The following is a 22627-nucleotide window of genomic DNA, read 5'->3' on the forward strand; positions in this document are numbered from 1 at the left end:
TCCCTCAGGCAGGAGATATGAACCTGTGTCCCAGCTTCCAGCAATTTGCTTTTCCTGAAAAACAAAAAAAAAAAAAAAAGGGGGAGAAACTACCATTTACTTTTTCCTTCAGCTCAGATTTAGCAAATCACTTCCCAGATTTTTATTATTTTTTTTTCCTGAGCTTGATGCTATAGATATTCTGGGAGATTAACTGCAAAGCTTAAAGACAAAAGAAGTGAATTTTTGAACCCAATCAGGCTTACATGTAAGGTAAGCACAGAGCTCCTCTACACCCTGTGGAGACAGCAGAGCCTCCACAAAAGTAATACAGCTACCATTGCTCCAATTCAAAGCCATCATATAAGGGAGGAGCATCTGTGGGTATTGAAGATAAAAGGTCAGATTCCAAATTCTTATTTAAGTTCGGTTTGAGATACTGTCCTCATTTCTTTGAATCTGAGCCCTGTTTTTCATCCCTAGCTTTTCAGCTGCAGAGGGGCAGTTTAGAAAAAGTTATTTCTGGGTGTCAGGCATGTAGAAGAGAGAGGGCAGATAAACCTGTATGTCCTTTTAGAGATGGTAGTGTGATTTACCTCCCACTCCATTCGGTTCAAGTAGTAAATCAGTGATAATGCTGACAGACAAGGAAATAATGTTCTATTTTTCTTTTTCCTCTGGTCTCAGTAACACCTGGTATTTGAACTGCTTGAAGTGAGAGTATATTTCTTAGAAAATAGTGTTCCCTCTTATGAAAGTAAGTGGTGTTTTTCTCCTCCTCCCTGAGGAGATGTCATTAAGCAGACCTGGTGAGGAAGGGAGGAAAGGATCCTTGCACCCAGCTCTTCTGCTGGCGTTAATCAGGGGTTCTAGGTCAGAAACCAGCAATAATGGAAGACATGGCCCCTTACATACCCAGAAGAATGCAGAGATGTGTATGCATTTTAATGCCACTATTTGTTATGTGTGGATTTTCACTTTACAAATCTTATGCAAAGCAGTGCTTAGTAGTTAGAAAGCTATCTCTTAAAAGCATCTTGTATGCCAGCAGCAGCTTTCAGAGGAGCATACAGTGAAAATATTAATAAAAGTACAACTGTTGCATTTGAGAAATATTTGCTTCAATTCACTGACTGTTGTCTAGAATTCATTAGCTCCCTCCTTAGGGAGTGATGGTTACCGAAGTGCCCTATTAGCACTTGACAGGGTCATTTAAATACCGTGCGTTCATTAGAGCCTAATTATTAAAATTGACAAAGCTGGAAGCAGTCTACACACAATCAAAACAATGGCGGCAGAGGTGACCGCATGGTTGTTTGCCATTACCATCTACTTGCGTGTTGTCACTCCTTGCCTTGCCCAGCCAAAGCTGGCTGGCTCTAAAATTGCTATTGATTTGTTGTTTTAAAAGGGCAAAGGAAAGAGTTCTTGCACAAAATTAAATCAGAAAATGTTAAGCTTACTATTCTTTTATCAAGGTTTTACTTTCACTTTTTCTGTGTTTTATTTTTGCACATTCACAGATTTTTTTTTCTTTTTAACATTTTCTCTTCTTTTTGCAAGGTGCTCTGTGGTGTTCTTCATTAGTTGTGTCTAACCCTTTGGACAGTGTTTGCTTTCTTTTCCTGTACATATAATTGTTACCAATTGTACTAATAGTACAAAATCCACTTGCTGCTTTTTCTTTCTGTAACACGGGTGCTTTAATGATGTCACATCCATCCATATGCTTCACTTTTAATTCAGTGCAGGCATCTTGGGGAATATCTGTGGGGGTGTGAGGAGGGGGGTTCTTTAAAAGCTTTGACTCATGGGAATGTGACATTTGTGTGCCACAGCTTTAGTAGCTAAATATACTCTGGGATTGTTGTTTCTGAGCTACCTCACATTTCTTGCTAAGATGGAAATGTGTAGTGCAACCCATAGAGTGGGAATGATGCATTGCTATCCCACTGGCATTTTCATTGTGGCCATTAAAAAATCTGCTTTTCTCATTGCAAACAAATAAACAAAAAAAAAAATCAGCTCTGATTGGGCAGACTGCACCCTCTTTCCTTTTCTCCATCTCCTTCACAGAAAAACAAAACAAAACAAAACAACCTATGTTCTAGAGTATGTTTATGTTTTGTTTACTTTCTTGCCGTGTTTCAATCTTGATTAATTGCTTCAGTCTTGATTTAATTGCGTGTTTCTCACCTTTGTCGATACAGTTTTCCTAACCTCACATTCTAACCTTCCCTTCTGCTGCCATTGTACTGAGCCTCCCTCCCACCCTTGGCAGTCATGAAGCTCCTCCTGCGAAGAGCTCCAAGGCTTTACCTGTACATCCAGTAGTACCCTAGTAGCTGTGTCTGTAGTCATTCCACTAACCATAGGGGAAGTACGTACGTACGTTGTACCTGCCACTGGTAGAGAGGCCCGTGTGAAGGAAACAAAGCAATTTTCTTATCACCCCACTGGCCCTTCTCTGCTGTCTCCTGCCTGTTTTGTCTCCCTTTAGAAACACCTCATGCTTTTTCAGTCCCAGGTTTGCTAGCACAATTATAGCCAACTGGTCGGTTTTCTCATTCATTCCCCAAATGTGTGGAGCCTGCATTTATTTACAATGTTCATAACTTGGTCTTTGATTTCACTTACAATTTCTTTCCACTGTTTCTTTTCTGCAGCATTCAGGCGTACACGGTTAACCTGGGCACTGACTGATGAAAGTGTAGCATTATTTTTAGCAGGCTCAATGTTTGTATTCTCGTTTGTGTCAACACTCACAAAGTGAAGATTATGAGATGGTATCTTCTTTTCTTAGTGAAACCAAAACCTTTTTTCAGTACTAACACACCAGTGGTAAAAAACTGATTAGAAGCAGGTTGTGATGCATGTAGTTAGTGCTGTTAATAGCTGCTAGAGTATTTGGATGTCAAGAATGCTCCTGTGTATATGGTATCTTTAAATGTCTAATATTTTACACCAAATAGTTAATAACTGCAGCCTTCAAGTGGTACAGAATTTGGTATCGTTAGCACTAGTCAATAATTTGGAGAGGACTGTATTGTTGGGGAGCCCAGGGGCTGTTCCTTACAAAAGCTGACTCCAGAAGATCTTTTTTATTATATTCAAGTGGCAGCGTTACTAATTTTTACTGAGATTTATCACTACTTGAAAGACTTACTAAGTGCTGACAGTGCTTATCTAAAGAGCAAATGTTAGGACAGACTCTGCTCCAGGGAGGCAGAATTGTATGAAATTTCAGGTATGGTTACAACAATAAGTGTAAAGTGCTGATTTAACAAGATCCTTTCAGCTTGGACATGAAACCAGAGGGAAAACTGTAGCAAAGCAAAGCCTTGTACTCTTTTGGCATAAATTAATCAGCCAGTGTTGACTGTGGGAAGGACGCGTTTTGCACCAGGAACTTCATTTGCAGAGGTCTTCTTTTGCACACAGTGTAATTGTGTGCTGATATGTGCAAGGATGTAAAAGATTCCAAACATGTCTTATCAGAGTAAGAAAGGAGAGCTCATTGTTACCTCGCCAGCAGTTTGTATTAATTCAGAAGGCAGTTTAAAGCAGCACAGAATTTGTCATGAGTACATTTTGAATCCGCATTTGCAGGTCTGAGGGGGAGGGTTTGGATTTTCTCAGCGAAGCAAAAACTGTGTCTGTGTTTCGTCCTTATCGCAGATACGCCAAGGTCAGGAGGAAATGGCTGCTCCTAAAAAAGGGTTAGGCTGATCTGAGAAGGAACTGCTCCGTAGTCAGCTCTGCAAAGATGAGGCTTAGGAAGCCCTGTCAACTCAAAGCATATAGAGGAAGCTATACAAATGTTGCTATTCTTCCTCCTGTCGCATACCATTGTCTACACAAACATAAAACACACTGCAAGCACTCTGCCATTCATTAACACTTTCAAGTACTTAGGAAACAATGAAGATAAAATCAGATCTGATTCTTCACTTTCTGTACATTTAGATTTCCTCTCCACATTCTAATAAGTGTTGTAAGAAAGGGAGTAGGGAATTTGTCCTGTCTGATTCATTAGCATTTGTCTGAGATTTGAAGTGAGGGGTTTGCTGACTTGGAGCTGTCATACTGCACAAAGAGATTTTATGTACAGAAGACTTAAACAAGCACAGTCAATTTTTACATATTCACTTCTGGATTACAACCTGATTACCTTTCCCCTTAGGATTTAAACAGTGGCAGATAGCATGAGCACATACTAAACAAACCAATATAGGTTTCAATTTTAAAATCTTTTTAGGTGAATTAGCATCAGCTTACTGTAAGCATACCTGTTTCTAGAGGACATCTAATTCGTGTTTGTCATACATGCTAGCTACCTAGGTGAAATGCTAAAATATATATTAAAAGAAAGAAGGAGCATGTTTGTCTAGAATGGCTATAATAAGCAACTTGTCCAGAATCTGTTTATCTCAGAGACTAATAGCAGCATGCTAGGCATCTCTGCTGTAGGATGCCTCTCTAGTTCCTTATCAGATCATTACCAGATAGCTACTGTTAACAGTTAAATAAAACCAGATTTCTTAGCAGAGTTTTTAGTGGCCAGGTACCTGTATCACAAGACCAGGTTAATATTACTTGTGAATATGCCAGAATGTTGATAACCTCACCACACTGGAGTTGCAGGTACCCAATGACATAGACAAGAGGGCTGTGCAGTCAGGATTAAGGGAATGCACCAGACCTCTCCAGAGCAGTGACACTGATGCTTTCTCTCTTCCATTGTACATGCATGTCTTTGTCAGTTCCCAGGGCCAGAGACAGCTCATCATCTCAGATTGCATCCACAGGTTCAAACACTGGCAGGAGAAAAAACAACACATTAATAAATTGGGAACTGCATCTAAAATTGATGAATGAAAAATGCTGTTAGAAACATCGCTGACAGCAGACTTCCTTCAAACTTATTTTCTTTATGGTTTTTAAGTTTTTGGGAAGAGGAGAGCAAAGAAACAGGGAACAGACTAAGCATGCAGAGAAAAAAAGGTCAGTAACTAAGTCCATGGGCAGAGCCATGTCCTTAAACCCCGTTTAACTTAAAAAGGGGAGCTGTAATAGAATGCAGTGCAGTGATTTAGTGTGTCTTCTCTATTGCTAGTCTTTTTCAAACCTTACGTAAAAAAGCTTGAGCTTATTGAGTCACAGGCTTTCTGTAGGACAGAAAGAGCAAGGAGCAGAGCACTTTGCTCTTTCTGACCTACACATCGTGTATTCCAACACAAGCCTGTGCCTAAAGAAATGATCATACCTCATCACTGTACCTAATTTTTTCAGAAATCAAAATGTTTCAATGTTTCGTTGAGAGTTTGGATTTCAGATTTAATTTGCAGAAGTGGAAACACAGGCATTTAAAAGATTTAAAAGAATGACAAGACATACATACATATATTTTACTTAGCAGCAAAAGAACACCAACAAAAAGACATTGTCAGTAATAGGAGAGAATGTGCAAATGTGCAACCCTGTTATGAAAACTATTAACAGAGCTTTTATTTGTAAATTCATCTCCATACTACTGAGTGTTCCAAGTAAAAGAAGGGCGAAGTTTAAAATAGAGCTCATCAAATGTCAAATGTGGCTGTAGGAAACAGCAGGTGTCCTTGACCTGTAATTGTCCACCTGCATAGATTTCAAGTCAAGCTGCAATGAACAGTGGAAGCCTGTCTTGCTAAAACAGTGAAAAGCTGCCCCAGAACCTTGATCTGCTTTTTCAATATAAGAGGCCATGTCTAATTTGTCAAGGCAGCTGCTCAGAATTCAGGGCAGTAGAGCTATTGTCTGATAGGCAACATTCCCAGCTGCGTTCATCTGCAGCCACCCGGTGAGGACAGCTTGGAGGAGGAACACAGACTGCCTGATGCTTTTGTTTGACTCTTGTAGCACTGACATATTTATCAAGGGCTGGGAATTAATTCCAGGTTATGCTGGCCCTACAGGGCCTCTATCTGGAAGCAGCAAGGAATAATTGATGGACAGGATGCTAAATAACACCACATTCAATTTTGGGGATATATATGTTGAGTACAGGGCGGTGCTGGACAGTGCAAACATGCTGAACGGGCAGGAAAGAATTTAGCCTTAAAGCAAGAGCTTTCTGAAACAGCTTTGAAATGTGAAGGGATTTTACAGCAGAGAATCTTGCAGCCAAAAGGAGCCTTAAAGTGCCTTTTGGTGTTAAATTAATGCCAATGTATAATTAAAATGTCAATATGCTCTTAAAGATATTTGAATAATTCATTTTTTCTTACATAGCATGCACATACCTTCAATAATTGTATTAATTAATACTGAGATGTCCCGTAGTAATTTTTCAACAACCTGAGCATTGACAGTCCTGGTTCAGAGCACTTCCAAGATAATCTGTGAACTGTGAGCTGTTTATTAATTACATGCTTCTGTAACAGAACACCACATAATTCCTTCTCATGTGGTTAACCGCTCAGTGAACAGGCTCAGTATCCCTTTTTGTGTATGCAGCCTCTCTTCTTTTTTCACTTAATGTTCTTTAAGACTGCAAAAAAAGAAAGCTTTTTTTTTTTTTTTCATCAGAATATGCTGGTGCTTACTGATTAATAGCATGTTGTTAATTAAAAAAAAGCCTGGAGAGGACATAATTTAGACTTTTCCATGTTAATTTTATTTAACATTCAATACAGATAACAAATATCATTATATTTGGAAAGCAGTCTTTTCTATGAATATACTTAGTTTAGCCCAGTGTTCAGACAAGTGTTACTTTGAGCTATTTAATAGTGAGACAACATGGTCCCTGGTCCCCAATTACTGTTATTGTGACTTTTGCTTGATTTCAATCATGTTCCAAGATTTTCTATGCCAGAATCTCAGGAAGAGAGGGAAAATGTGTTCTTACTCACATTACAAAAAAATAAATAAAAAAAAAATAATAATAAAAATAAAAATATTCTTATGGGCTAATTTTACTGAGTTTTGAAGCAGATAGAACAAATTTACTACTGTATCAAAAATGTGTGTTCTGACAACCCTGTGAGAAAAATAATAGCTTCACAGGCCAAGTTCTAAGCTATTGAAAAATCTCAGTTTGCTCATACCCAGAAGAGACTTGTCATAGTTTGGCAACGAAATACACAGATAACTCCATGTACACTGAATATCGGTGCTACAATTGATAAGCAGTTTAGCCATCTAGCAGATAGTCTGACAGCTCTCCCTGCCCCAGCAGATCAAAATAAGTCAAAGTCTGTGCAAAAGTAGATTTTAACAGCTCCGCTGACATTAGAAGAGCTTAAACCAGTGCTTAGAGTAATTGCTTGGGGAGTATTAGGGGCCATATTTGGCACAGCTGTACAATACAGCAAACATTTGAAATGGCCAATAGCACATTTATCATCGGCTTTGTGTCAGACAGGAAGAATACCAGCAATGCTCTGAACCTGTGCATCCGAATGGATAGCATCCAGATCAGTTTCCCATGTCTACCCAAATGCTCAGCCCTGGGTATTAAACTGTAGTTATTCCTACAACAACCAAATACTGCTGTTTTCTGTGGAATGAAATCTCAGATGGAAATGTGACTTGGTAACATTGTCATGGCAGGGCACAAACTAGGCAGTTCTTTCATATGCCCAACAAGGATTTTTTTAATTGGAAAGTAGCACCAGCTACACGCTGGCAGTAATATTCCATCTTGTTCATGCTTCATCCCATCTTACCCACAATTGTGATAGAAAATGAAAGAGAAACTGTTTAAAGGAAAAAAAAACAACAACAAAAAAACGGAAAACAGACACATTTTTAGAACCCTACAAAGCTAGTGCTATTCACTATCATGTTCTTAGAGGGTCTGGGTTTTTCTGGGAGACAGCCTAGAAGATCTGCAATTGCTCAAACAGCCAGTAACAGCTCAGACTGTGTATTTTAAGAGTGTACAGAAACACCTCTTGAAAGGCCATACACCAAAGCCCTCAGCAAGATAACTCTGGCAGTATATATATTTTATATATCAGAAGCATATATTTTCCAATTGTTTCTTTACTACTAAAACCATAAAACTTTACTAAGTTCCTGTCTGGAAGCAAGCATAGCTGTAATACTGAAAAGAACAATGCCAGCCTAAAATACAGTTATTCAAGTTGGTTAATATAATTAATTTATTTTATAACAAGCTATGGAAAAAGTAGAGGGAGACACCTGCCTCCTTCCCCTTATACATTTAAAGTCATCAGTCTGGCTAGGTGGTCAGAGTAACCACAGATCATGAAGCTGGGTAAAGACTGTGTTCCACTTGTTTTTCTTTACAGAAGCTAACAGAAGTGGTCTTGTCATTTGGTGCTGAAAGGGTTCTTGGCAGTTGCTTTGAGCCTGTGGTCATTACTGGAGAAATTCTTTTCTGCCATCAGCATACAGCTCCCATCAAACAGTTCGATAATTCTCCGTGTGTGTTTGCTGCTGAATGACTCCCAGTTAGATGGTCATAGAGGAGGGCACAAAGCAGGAGTGCCCTCTGTCCCTTTTGCTGTGCGCTGTCTGCATTGAACCTCTCACATTCACCACAGAGCCTGTCCAGAGATTTGGGTGATCTCAGCTCATAATGTAGAACATACAGAGCCCCCTGCTCTTTTTTGCAGACAGCATTCAGCTTTATCTCTACAAAACACTAGTTGCTATTCAGTGCCCTAAAGAGGTCTTACAGTCCTGCTGCACTTTGTGTGCTTTTTGTCTAAATATGACCAAGCTACAGGCGCTCTTCCAGCAAGACCCATTGGTTTTCCATGTCCATTGGACCCAAGGGGTATTTGTGTAATCTGGTGTGTGGTTGAACTAAATTACTGATATCAAAATCAGCAGGCACTTGCATGTACCCAGGATCGAGACCTGGATGGACAGTATAGTTTCTCTCTGCTGGCTAATGGTAAGACAGCTTGATGACATCAGCTATGCTTCCCTTGAAGGTTTGGTCTCAGCTACACAGTTTTTAGAAAGGAAAGAAAACATATATCACAAAGATTGTGATAAAATTTTTTACAGTCCCAAGTGCCAGGGGAAAAAAAGGAGCGCTAACTTCTCACATGGAAATTTGTATATCTCTAGATCAGTAAACACATCTTGAGAACTTCTCTGCAGATAGGAGGAAAGCCAGTCAGCTCTTTTTTTGAGCACCTACGTTCATGTTGATTAACTAGCTGTGCAAGCTGCCTGCTTTGCCTGCAGCACTGGGAAATACTGGCTTAAAAAAGAGCACAAGCATTAAATGAACAAACATTACAGTAAATTAAAAAAAAAAAAAAAGGAGATTTGAAACAGTACCAGAAGCAAGCGGAAGGCTGGGGGAGTTGCTGTAGTGCAGAAACACAGCTGCTTGTGAGATGTACCATAATGCAAATATGTAACATATCTGCCTGTCTCCACTGACAGTCGGAGGGCATTTGGGCATTCTGGAGTGGAAATGGGTTTGGGCCCACTTCTGTGGCGAGATTGCTGCTGGCCCCAGAGCAATTCTTGGAGCCAGGCCAGTACCTACTTGACACACTGCACACACTGAGATGGAGTTTGCTTCGTCCAGCAGATATGGCCAGAGTAGTCACTGTGTGCATTAAAACAGTGCACAGATGGGAAGCATCAGTGAAGTTACGGCATTGAAATATAAATGTACATTCAGTGTCTGTGAGACAGAGAGATGGTGTAAAAATTAGGTTAAACAAATAAGGTTAAAAAGGCAGAAAACTAGATTTGACAGACAAAGGGAAAAATGTATGGAAGAAGCCAAGACTGGAGATACAAAATTCAGAGATGACAGTAGCTGGACAAGATGACCACAGGATGTAGCTGGAGTAACCATGCTTGCTTTATTGGAGGTACTGCAGATTTGAATTAATGTAACTGGGTGAAAGTAAGGCTTCTGATATTTTTACTGGAAGAGTCATGACATGCAAAGAAAAAAAAAAAAAAACAAGAGGTAAAATCAGTCTTGCTGACTGTTATAACCAGAGTTTCAAACTTGCTGCAATTTTGTAGTCACTTAACTTATTCAAAGCCACAGACAGTATGGGACTAAAATACAAAAAAATGAAATAAAATAATAATAATAAAAAAGCCTAACACCAGGCATATATAAACTATTTCTGCCTGCAGCCTCAGCCCTGTAAATATTTCAAGAAAAAAGCAGTCTCGTCTTGTACTGACTACTACTAGGAGCATGTTTTAATTCCTAAGTCTAGGTCCCAAAGAAAATATCCACAGCATTCATGAGTGCAGGAAAATGAATCCGAAATCTTGCCTTCCGTCACAAAAAGTACCATGCTGGCATTTGAATGGCAGAAGGGGTTTAATCCTCCCTCTATATAAGACCAGGCTTAACGCAGTCCAGCTCTGTTCCTAACCAGCAGTCCCACTGTGAGCAGCACTATCCCTAGGAAATAAAGACAATGTGCTAACTTGGTCACCTAGTTGTATGACTTCAAGAATTTTTATCAAGAAACTCAGATGATAGGGTGTATATATATATAGGTCATAATCTTAGGTAAATGCCTTGGATGCTTAATAGATAATTCCTTCAGCCGTTCAGCTGTGATGTTCTTAGTTACCTTAGTAGCTTAAAACTAGCATTTCCATTTTTGTGTCTTTAAAGAAGTTCAGAGCTGAAGCAGAAATGATTTTTGGGTTTATGTCATATATAGTGTTTGGAGTTTAGCTCCAGTAAGGGTCTGCTTCGTGCTTCAGCCTGCTGATCAGAGTTGTTCTTGTTGACATTCAGCAAACTTCACTTCTCTTTGTTGTGCAGAAAGGTCATAGTTTAACACAGGCTGTAAGAAAGGAAAAGCAAAACCACAGAATTTCTCAGTGATGGCTTCTCTTTCCTTGACTTGCACATAAAAAAAAACTGCTTCCAGAAAGGCACTGGGCTGCCCAGATGCATAATGCCCAGAAATGCATAATGACTGGAAAAAAAAAAAAAAAGAAAGAAAAAATTGTTCTGCATTGTCAGAGAAGCTGCGTGCAGTGAAATGGGAACTGTGAAGATGAGAGATTCACTTTGCAGGCTACAACTTCTCTGGAGCCTTGAATTCATGCATATTCAGCCAAACATATGTAAATCTGGTTTAATCCAGCTGTGAAAAATCCCTGAAGTAAACTAATAAAGAGCAGCTGGGTATGTCTAAGCTCATCCCAGGCATAGGAGAAAGGTCCCAGAATGTGCACTTGAGCTTCTTTTACGTCATTAGAGGAAATACAGCAGACTTTAAAGGAAACTTGTGTTTTTAAGATGCAAAGCAGAAGAAAGCTTCTCTGCTGAGACAAGCTACAGAAGAACTAATTTTCCTTGACATTCAGATTTTATATATCTTGTTTCATCTGCTGCAAATGCCTGTTCTACTGTTTTAAGGGACATGCTATATCTGCTTTTTCGCCATCACAAAGAAGCATCTAAAATTATCTTTGCTCACTGGAAGATGATGAAAGGTGAAGGAAAGTACTGAAATCAGGAAAGTTTAAAATGATCTGCCTTTGTACACTGCCTGCTGGTAGGACTAAAGCTCTCAAGCTGTTCCTGGTACAAGAGCTGCCCTTCAGCAGTTTGAGTGGGACAAATAATACTCGGCTGGCTTCAAGACTCTGATGACTCTCATCACTGCATCATAGATTCAGGAGGTTATGTATCTCAAACCTGCTCTCATACAAGAAAACATAATAAATCAGTTTCTTTACAGTTACTGCTTATAAGTAGCACAATTTTGTAAGTTCTAAGAGCTTGCTGCTCCAGTCGTTTTCAGTTCTGCCACCCCTTCATTTCAGTGGGGATGGAAGATCTCTGGGCATGAATTTGCTGTTTCAGTGCCTGTAATTTCCATCTACATTAATCACTTTCAGTAAAGAACTGTTCCCTTATAATTGTTGAAAATTCACGAGTATGACAAGGTATGGGTTTTGTTTGGCAGCTGTGATACATAGAAAAACTGTGTTGCAGGCTCATAACAGCTGATTGTAAACCCTTTTCAAAACATTTCAAGACTTGTGTTTTCTCATATCGTCATGGTAGAGTAATTTCGCAGAACTGCAGAGGTTAGAGGTTAGGGATTTGATGTAGTAGTTCAGTGGGTAGGGATGGTGATAGGAGGATGGTTGGACTACATGATCTTGTAGGTCCTTTCCAACCTAATGAACCTATGAACCTAGAAAGGACCTCTGAAAATCATCTAGTCGAACCCACCTACTGAAGCAGGTTCCCTAGGGCAGGTTGCAGAGGGAAGTATCCAGGAGAGTGTTGAGTATTTCCAGAGAAGGAGATTCCACATCCTTTCTGGGCAGTCCGTTCCACTGCACTGATGCTCTCAAAGTAAAGCTGATTTTTCTCACGTTCAGATGGAACTTTCTTTTTTCCAGTTTGTGCCCCTTGTCCTTTGTCTTGTTACAGGGTACTGAAAAGAGCTAGACCCATCTGCTTGACTCCCACTCTTTAGATATTTATAAGCATTGGTAAAATTCCCTCTCGCCCTTCTCTTTTTCAAGATGAGCAGTTCCAGGTCTCTCAGTCTTTCCTCAAAAGCAAGATGCTCCAGGCATCTCTCATCTTTGTAGCTCTCCAATGGACTCTCTCTAGAAGCTGCCTGTCTTTCTTGAACTGGGGAGCCCAGAACTGTTCACAGTACTGCAGATGCAGCCTCACCAGGGCAAAGCAGAGTGGGAGGATCACCTCCCCTGACCTTGTGTCTTGGCCTTCTTTGCCACATGAGCACACTGCTGGTGCATGGACAACCTCTTGTCCACCAGGATGCCTAAGTCCTCCTCAGAGCTCCAATCAACATTTCAGTTAATACTCTTTCTATCTGTTAACAATGACAGTCCAGAAAAAAAGTAAATAGGAAAAATGGATACTGGGTAGACCTGTACTGAGTCTGCAGAACAAGGCCTTGTGGCCAAAAGGTAGATAAAGGAAATAAGTTACTTGTCTGTTCCAGCAGAGCGCTTCAAAAAAAAGCATCTAACATCAAATAATTGGCATTATAATGTGGTTAGTTTTTTGTCAAACTTTTGAAATTATCTTTTCAGGAAGGGTAATATCTCAGAATGCTAAACTCTCAGCATGCCAAACTCTAATCACTCATGAGCTTGCTATCACTTTAATTCTGGATGTCCAGTTCAACTTCATCTGATTTTTATTTATTTATTTTTTAAAATCTTATTTCTGGTTAAAAAGGAAGAAGAAGGCTTGTTAATACCCGCAGGGATTTTCCAGGCTGAAATAGTCTTTTAGCAGCATGAGACTGTCTGTAAACACCGTTCTAACACCTGGAGACGCATGTTGAAAACCTTTTCAGTGGTATTTAAAAAAGACGTTCAAAAGCCCATAAAAACCTCCATCCATAATGAGCCTATCCCAGCGTTCTTGCAAGTCTAAGCAGAGGGAGTCAAATATAAGACAGAGAAGCTTACACTGAAGAAAGAAATTAACTTCAAGTTTTTCTCCTTAAATAACAACAATAAAGAAACCATTGTGCCTTTGTGGAACAATGACTTGCTGTGTGGAAACTCTCAAGTGATTTTGTAGGTGTTTGAGATGGAAGTGGGCTGATTCTATTTAGGCAGAGAGGTGAAGTTTAAGTCAAAAAGACACCCACTCCCTAACTTCTGTGAATGTGTGGTCTAGACTTAAATACTACCTTATTCCCTGGTGGTTATTCTCCCATTTCTCTGCCAAAACATCATTCTTCATTTCCCACCTCCATGTTTCAATTTCATGCATGCCACCATTTTGGGTTATTATTTTACCATCTGTCACTGACAACAGTGGAAAACTAGACAATGACAGCTCCCTGCAGGGATGATCACAGAGCGTTCTTGATGCACGTGGCATGTGGTCGCCTCATTGTCCAGTGTACACCTCTCAAGGCCATAAATCATTTCTGGAACAGAGGTGTCTTTGTATCCATATCACAGCTAACTGTAGTACTCAAACAGAAATGCATTATATTTAGTGACAGGTAATGAGGTAATTCACGTGCAGGAACCTGTGGCTTTGGAACCAGATATTGCTCTCTGCCCTGTTCCTGTTATTCTTACTGATTTTAACTTGGTTGTAAAATAGGGCAGCATCTGGCCTGTTGTATCACTAAAGCAGCCTCAAGTTAAGCTATTCCAACTAGGAAGTAGTTACTTGTTTTCATTCATCAAGCAGTTGTGAAGGTTATAAATCGGAATTGCTGTTTGTGCTCACTGTAAAGCATAGACCATTGCCCACATTTGGAGGAAAATGACTGTAGATGACTGTGGAGCTCTTCTTGAGGGTTTGCCATCTCTATTCCTCATTGCTGATGAAGAATATTGCAGTACAGTCAAAATCCTTTAACACAGCTTAGCAAAGTTTCTCTAGATTTTCCTATGTATAAACAGAGAATCCTTTGGAAGACTTCTTTTTTCAGATGTTTTTCCCAGGTAAACTTTTCATCAATAATTTCCAACTGCTTTTCTGGAGATTTTAGCTCACTTTCATTTGCTTTCACTAGAATGAGCCAGAATATATCATACTTGAAGTTTCCCTGTGAAAAGTAAACCATTTGTCCCATCAAGGAACGAAGTTTGACTAGGCCAATGTAATTTATTCTTCACAAATTTATATTCACTTTTTTATACTTGATTATGAAATTGTTAGCTTAATCATTTATTCTACTGTTCTCAATTCTGAAAATCGGAGTGTCAGATTTTCTCATTTGATAGGCTCTCCTTCTCTCTTGTCTCTGATTTGGTCAGCACTTCGTTGCCAGAATTTTTTACATTTCTGGTCACAAATCCAGGGTTTTTGCTGAAATAGGAGGCAAGGAAAGGAGTAAATGCTTTAATATCCATATATTTTACTATTTGTCCTCCATTATTGAAATTTGTAATATTGGCATTCAGTTTTGCCATTCCCTTATACTTATGATTCTTTAGGATGATGAAGTATATTCTGATGAGATTACTTCATCCTAAATACATTTCTGTCCACAGAAGATTTTTCCTTTTAGAACTAGAACACACACAGAATAGTTACATCAACATTCGGATGCAATGACGTTTCAGCACTGTGCTGATCTTGTGCTGTTATTTAGCAGGTGTCCAGGTAAAGTCCTAACTCTAATACTTTCGTTAGCTGATGAAAAGAAGAAACCTCATCTTCTTCATGCTTATGATTATCTAGTATACAGTAGATCCATGTTATTTTATCAACGCTGCCTTTTCTCTCTTATTTTCACCCTCAGATGTTCAACAGATCATTTCAGAGCTGAAACGCTTTGGAATTTTGGAAACATTTTTTGTAGTATCTTCTTAACCAACCAGCTAGCCAGCCCTCTGAATCTTACCTATAAGCTTGAAGTAGTGAAATACGTATCAGATCTTCTCTCTTGTTAATGAGTAATAAATATTTTATGTTCCAGATTGTGACAGTACAGGGTGTACTAAATATACCGAGAAAATGAATGTTTATGTTTGAAGATGCAGATAAAAGGACATGGGATGAAGTTACAGAAAGTAGAAGGATCATGTTGTTTACAGGAATCACAATAGCCATGAAAAGTGTAGAATATCAGGCGACTAGCCTGGCCCCCTTAGTAGCAGTAGTAACAGTCTATCCCACATGGGAAGACCTGCAGTGCTAAACCCAGTTGTGATTTGCAATGTACAGGTTTTAACTTCAGTGGAAAATTTCAGGAAGACCAACAAGGGTCAGTGTATTTGTGGCGTTTAACTGCATGTAAAGTCTGATCATACAAATATTTAACCTCATGTATGTCTTTGAAGCTGTAGGGCAAATAACCCCAAATAATGGTACTCAGAGGATGGTATATTTTTGCTAGGCTTTATATAGATGGTACACAGACTACTGGTAAATAGAGAGTAGCTCACCTTTTTCAATGGCCGAGGCTTGCCAATGACTCCACAAGGGAGGGATCTCCAAGAAAAGATCCTTCCCTGGTGGTGGTCAGCCCTTAAATGGCATCTGGGAGAGGTGGAGCCAGGCTCCACCCCTTCCAATCACACAGGTACATCACCTTCACCTGTGCTTCTGTGGCTGACTCAGTGCTCGCCTCAGGTGATCAATCAGTGGTTCAGGCCATGATTCAGCAGTTTCCATCAGAAGCTTTCTGAGTTTTACTGCTATTTTACTCCCAGACCTCTCCCTATGTAATGATAATACAGGTAATTCTGTAAATAGAAAATAGATTATATCTTTGGTGATATGTCTCCAGGTACAGGCAAAAACAAGCAGAAGTGTGGATGAGTGCTTCAAACTCCATAAAATTAAATAAGCAGTGTGTTCCCAGGTTGAAAGAATGTACTGCAAACAGCAAACTGCTAGACAGAATATTTTAGAAGTAAAAGATAATAGTATTTCACATAGATATCACGTGTTTTATTACTAAATATATACTGAAAATAATGTAACAGTTTTTATATCAATCATATTTTACAATCTGGTTCCACAGCATTAAATAGAGCCAGTCCCAGCAGTTTTCCAGTACATAGTGCCTTAGAAGGTTGTCCAATAATACACAGCCATAAGATTTTTTAATCGCAGGTATTTCCTCAAAACTAGCAGTTGAAATACTTCATCTGACTTTCAAAAGTGTAGGCTTTTTTTTTTTCTGTTATATTTTCTCAGTTTATTTTAATTCTTATAATAATGAGTGTTAATAAATGATGCTGAACTGCGTTTTGCAAACTGTGCAGCTCTTCAAAAGCTGCAGGATGTGTAAAAGCAATCACTATGCTAAAACACAGTTCTGTTTGCTTTCGAACCTGCACTGTCTGAGTGGATCATATTCCTGCCTATTCATCCCATAACATGAGAGAAGTTGTTAGTGTGTGTGTGTGTGTGTGTGTCGGGGGCGGGGGGGGCTTGAGATACTGATTGACAACAACTGCAATAGTCAGCCAATTTCATACTAGGTTTCACGCCCTGTGATCTTGATAGTAGGATGTTGAACATTCATCATACTTTTTATTAAATGTTTCCGTTCCATAGTCATTAATGCAGGTTGAATCTTGCCCATCCTAATCATTTCATTTGAAGTTGTTAGGAATACTTTGATTACACACTTGGATGTGATCCCTCATAAAAAGTAAATTACCTCATTAACCTAAGTTTGTGTCCAGAGATCCACATGCCTAGAGCAAAGCCAGTAAATATCTTTTCTCTCTTGTATAGGAAAGATAATAAACACTTGGAAGGGTTTGAACTCTGGAGGAAGTAGCAGGAATCAGGCCGGTCTAAAGCCCTCCTAAATCTTTGCTCACAGAACAATTGCAGTATGAGCTTCAGCATTTCAGCTATCCTTTTCTTGAATATGCGTGGCCACTCAGGCTGAACTGTCTGATAATTTTGACTCATTTGTTGTTATGATTTTATATCCATCAGTAACATAAAACTGATGGCAAGATTTCATTCATATGGAGGAATTGTGATTTACAGTTGTCAGCTGTAGAATTGCACTTAGCCTGGAGCCAGCAGGAAATGCCAAGCATGGAACATCCGTCCACCCATGGTTGTTACGCTGGGCTCTGAGGAGAGCAAACTATTTTTTCTGCTGCAACTCTTCCTTGAAAGGCATATAACCACTTTAAGGAAACCTCCATCCCAGTGGCTAGTCATTTTTCCTCCCATGTAGGGAGCACAGCAACATTCTAATAGCAGTTGTCACATGAGTTCTAGTCCTTCTACGGAGCCAACCAGAGAGGCTTGAATACAAGGCTCCCATCCTCTGCCTCCATGTCACAACTGCAAATGATGAGTAAAGAGGCAGGAATCATTGTGCTAGGAAAAGTCTTGTTTCATCCTCTAGGGACATGGATGGTTTCTGCTTCCAGACACAGTGAGGCTTAGTAGCTGTAGGTACCTCCTTATTTAGGTAGGTGCTGAGCAGGTATTTTGAGTCTTGTTAGTGTGAAAACATTGTGACTTCATAGCAGTGAAATGCTGCTCCTACTGATGGTACTGTAACCTCTACACTGAGCCTCTGGACTTCATACAGGAACTTTGTGTGTGGATTTAAATTACAGTTAGGCTCTACTAACTTTTGTTTAGTGCTCATGACAAAGAGTAGAAAAATCTAACTACTGAAAAGAAGCTGTGCTTTAAAAAAAGTATTCACAGAAACATTATCAGAGGATAATTTCTACTTATATACTGTTTCCTGAGGTCTGTTTTCCTTCCCTTTCTCCTTGACTATGAAGATGTTTGTATGATTGTAGAATACAATAAGCAGAATACAAAATGCAGATGCAAATAAGCTTCATAAGGGATCATCTGCTCCTGCTCTTTATTCTCATGAAATCACAATCCTTGTGACAGCATAATAATTTCCATGGAAACTGGTTTTGATGTCACAGACAGGAATTTAAGATTTCAAGAGCTGTTTTAAATACTAAGTGCATATCTTGTAAGCAAATATCTAATGTCCAACTAAACATAATAAACATTTGAGGGGCAGAAAATATATACTATAGTAACGGTACTCTACCTAGCCAGAATCCTTATCAAAGGTTTCTGTGAGATAATGACAACATTTCAATGTTTTTTTAGCATAGTTTGCTGAGGAGTATTTTGCATTTGATTTCAATTCTGGGCCACTAGTATCTTGTCTGCCAAATATGTAAAAAGACATTACTCTAGGAGGAGGTGATTTGTGACATGGAAGTTTTATATCTTTGCAAGGACTCAGGACAGCCTTGGAGGTAATTTTTCTGTCTTGCTGTCTCTCCTGCAATAAGGATATAGTTGGCATTTCCTTAGAGCATGTGGAGCTTTCGGTGCCTGGCATTTGGACACTCTGGAGAAATAGTTGGGAGAGACATTCCTTCAGCTCCTTATAAGGCAGTGGCTGCACCTTGTTAAGCACAAAGAACAAACCCAAATGAATGAAATGAGAAAGCAAACTAGAGGCACTGTGCTTGTGTTTCATTAGTGTTGCTGGCCTGGTGCCCAACTATGTCAGGAGAAAAAAAAGTTTCTTTCTTTAGAAATTCAGGGCATTGATTAATGCTGTGTTAGTGTCTTCAGACTGAGAAGAAACACTCTGCCATAGATGCCTTCTCTGGCAGCAAGGGCTTGGACAGCCAAGTAAAATTTGACAATAATCTCTGACTACAGCATAGGGCCATAAAAAAGAAGCCCTCAAAGTCAGAGCTTTCAGCAGAAAAAAATATAAGCTTCAGCGCAGAGGTAAGCCTATTCATGTGTCCAGAACAAGAGAGAGCTTTAAAAATTAAAATAGCAAGGACAGACCTCTAGAAGGCTCAATACATTCCCGCAGTTCTCTGTCTTTCATAGTTACTAAAGCATCCTCCTGAAGCTCAGGCATGTGACACTGACTTTTAAAACATATGACAAAGATAAAGAATGACACACAAAGAAAGAAGCATTAAACAATGTGGGATGTGCTTCTCTGATATTTGCAGAGCTTCTCTTCTCTCTTTTCCTCTCACAGGATTTTCACTGTGAACAATTTAGTAAAAATAAGTAGTAAAAATAAGATGGTATTAGCTGAACAGAGATTGAATGGAAAGAAGGGAGGAATAAGCAGTATGCCAGAGGAGGAAAAGTAATAGCTCCAAGCCCTCAAAGTGAGTGTGCATTTGCCCAGGGCATGGATTTCAAACTAACTCCGTACGCCCTGCAAGTGAATTCTCTCTCCCCTCCTGGACTTCTTACTGTTCAATTCCAGAACTGACAGCCCAAAACTACTTGTGTAAGAAGTAGCTGGCAGGTACAGTATATCTTTAAATTTCGGCAAGCTGGTCAAAAATTATTTGCAGAACATAAACAAACCTCCTTTGAATAAAGTAGTTAAAGATAAGTGACTTTTCCCTGTTCTTGGTTTGCTTAACCACTGTATGCTGTTTATTGCAGGAGTGATTCGTGAGAGTTACCTGAAGGGTCATGATCAGCTGGTGCCGGTCACCCTGTTGGCCATTGCAGTAATTCTAGCTTTTGTAATGGGGGCCGTCTTTTCGGGCATCATAGTGTACTGTATCTGTGACCATCGCCGCAGAGATGTGGCTGTTGTGCAGAGAAAGGAGAAGGAACTGACCCACTCCCGCCGCGGCTCCATGAGCAGTGTTACCAAACTCAGTGGCCTCTTTGGAGATGCTCAGTCCAAAGAACCAAAGCCTGAAGCTATCCTCACACCCTTGATGCACAATGGCAAGCTGGCTACACCAGGCAGCACTACCAAGATGCTAATCAAGGCTGACCAGCACCATCTGGACCTGGCTGCCCTGCCAACCCCAGAGTCCACCCCAACTCTGCAGCAGAAAAGGAAGCCCAGCCGTGGCAGTAGAGAATGGGAAAGAAACCAGAACCTCATCAATGCCTGCACAAAAGATATCCCCCCAATGGCCTCACCTGTGATCCCTACTGACCTGCCACTCAGGGCTTCTCCTAGCCACATTCCCAGTGTCATGGTTCTACCCATTGCCCAGCAAGGCTACCAACACGAGTATGTTGACCAGCCAAAAATGAGTGATGGGGCTCAGATGTCTGTGGAGGACCAGAATGCCACCCTTGAGTACAAAACCATCAAGGACCATCTCAGTAGCAAAAGCCCCAGCCATGGGGTTAACCTGGTGGAAAATCTTGACGGCATGCCACCAAAGGTACCTCAGCGGGAAGCCTCACTCGGGCCCCCAAGCACCTCTCTGTCGCAGAGTGGCCTGAGCAAGCGGCTAGAAATGCATTCTTCTGCTTACAACGTGGACTACAAGAGAAACTATCCTACAAACTCACTCACGAGAAGTCACCAGGCATCAACCCTCAAAAGAAACAACACCAACTCCTCTAACTCGTCACACCTCTCTCGAAATCAGAGCTTTGGCAGGGGGGACAACCCACCGCCAGCTCCGCAGCGTGTGGACTCCATTCAAGTCCACGCTGCACAGGCACAGGCCATGACTGTATCTCGACAGTCAAGTCTCACCACGTACAATTCTCTGACCAGGTCAGGGTTGAAACGCACGCCCTCCCTAAAGCCAGATGTACCTCCCAAACCTTCCTTTGCTCCGCTCTCCACGTCCTTGAAGCCCAATGATGCGTGTACATAATCACAGTGGGGTGGGTGGGGGGAGAACAGCAGTTAAGCAGAAGTTGCCCTTGAAAGCCAGTGTTCTGCAACTGCTCCTCTGAGAAGATGGTTGTTGCAAGCTGAGGATGTGTTGTTTCTGCTCTCTGGGAAAAGTGGAATATTTTTTTAACCTGAGCCATATGATCTATGGTTGAAGGTTTGCAATTGCAGGACTCACCCCCACAGCCCTCCAGTTCTTTGCTCAAAGGACTAGCTCTCCATCACAAACACTGAGCCAAAAGCACACAGGTGAAAGATGACTGTGACATTTCACCCCCAAACTGCACAGTGCATTCCTGAACTGGGAAAGAGTGCTCTGGAAAGCAAAACCAGTAATTAAAGACATAATAAAAATAAGACTAGAAAGAAAAAAAAGAAAAAAAAAGGAAAAGAGAAAAAAAAGAAAGAAAAAGGAATCCATTGATAAAGCTAACTCTGACTTAACAATGGCAGAAGTTTACTAAATGCAGGTACTGTGAAATGCCCATCAGTGTTACAGCCATTTGGTTACAGCAGTTAAAATGCCATGCTGGGCAAACTATGTCATAGATTTCTGCTACCTTTCTCTTTTAATGAATAACGTGACTGTTAACGCAAGTAACTCCTCTTATTTATTGTTCAACTTTTGTTTTTCCTAAGGAAATGACTTCCGCATACCATCCTGTGAGCAGTTCTTCAGAGAAGTACCTTGAAAGTTATACCTATTTAACGTGAAACCCGTTAACTGGAGTAATTAAAACTTTTATTTTTCCAATAAATTCACTGAATTAATTATGTTGGAGCTGGAATTCTGAACTTTGTGCCTGGACTGTCTGATTAGCTGAAAAAAAAAAAAAAAAAAAAAAAAGGGGATATCTATTTAAGTCTCTCAGCTAATTAGCTGGCTTGGCCACTGACCTAAGACAGCAACAAGCAAATACCACAGGTTCATAACTTTTAACGCAACTGCAAGAGAAACTCTTAAAAAGCTGCACATTTGTGCGCCATTGCTATCAACATAGCTTTGTCAGTAGCTAATACTTTCTGTGACGGCACCAGCTTGTGATGTGCCATCTCATTTCACCTTGCATGTGAGACGGCAAACGAAATCCTCAAACAGTGTGAACTAATTAATATGCCGGCTGTTACCATGCATAAATTATGGTCTTATCACACGGGTTTTTCGTGGGAATATATCTGTGAATAGCCTGTTTTCTTCCACATGTAAATTTGTGCCTTACACCCTCAGTTGTGTATAATTGTGAGCTGTAGTATGTAAAAACCTTTTTCTTTTTCCCCTTGGAGTCATGCAAATATTTATTGGTCCTCCCTCCTCCGCGTCCACTTGAGAACTGGAGCAAAGGCATTCAATGAAGAATGTAGTGGCTACCGGCATAACCCCACAACCCTTTCTAGACCAGGCCAGTGCCATCCCCTCTGGGTCAGTTCCACTTTCCAGCCGTGCCAAGCCCTGTCCCCAGAGCACTCTCCTGCCGCACTGCTGCACAGCACCATGCCACCCCCCACCCAGCGATCGCTCTCCTGGCAGCTGAGGAGCCACCAACACCTTGTCCTTGGGG

General features: G+C 40.3%; 1 protein-coding gene across 3 annotated transcripts in view; it reads left to right on the plus strand.

Annotated features, from left to right (window-relative positions):
* The window catches only part of SEMA6A (semaphorin 6A), a 117344-nt gene extending 95278 nt beyond the window's left edge, over positions 1-22066 (plus strand). For all 3 annotated transcript variants that reach the window (XM_065744302.1, XM_065744299.1, XM_065744301.1), the window contains one exon: positions 19859-22066. In XM_065744302.1, coding sequence (XP_065600374.1) covers positions 19859-21048 — 1190 coding nt within the window. In that variant the 3' untranslated portion in view covers positions 21049-22066. The remainder of the gene's footprint in view (positions 1-19858) is intronic.
* Positions 22067-22627: the final 561 nt, after the last annotated feature.

This window comes from Cyrtonyx montezumae, unplaced genomic scaffold (genome assembly GCF_038088225.1).
Source record: "Cyrtonyx montezumae isolate F1298 unplaced genomic scaffold, pur_monq_1.0 scaffold_30, whole genome shotgun sequence".
NCBI classification, from domain to species: Eukaryota; Metazoa; Chordata; class Aves; order Galliformes; family Odontophoridae; genus Cyrtonyx; species Cyrtonyx montezumae.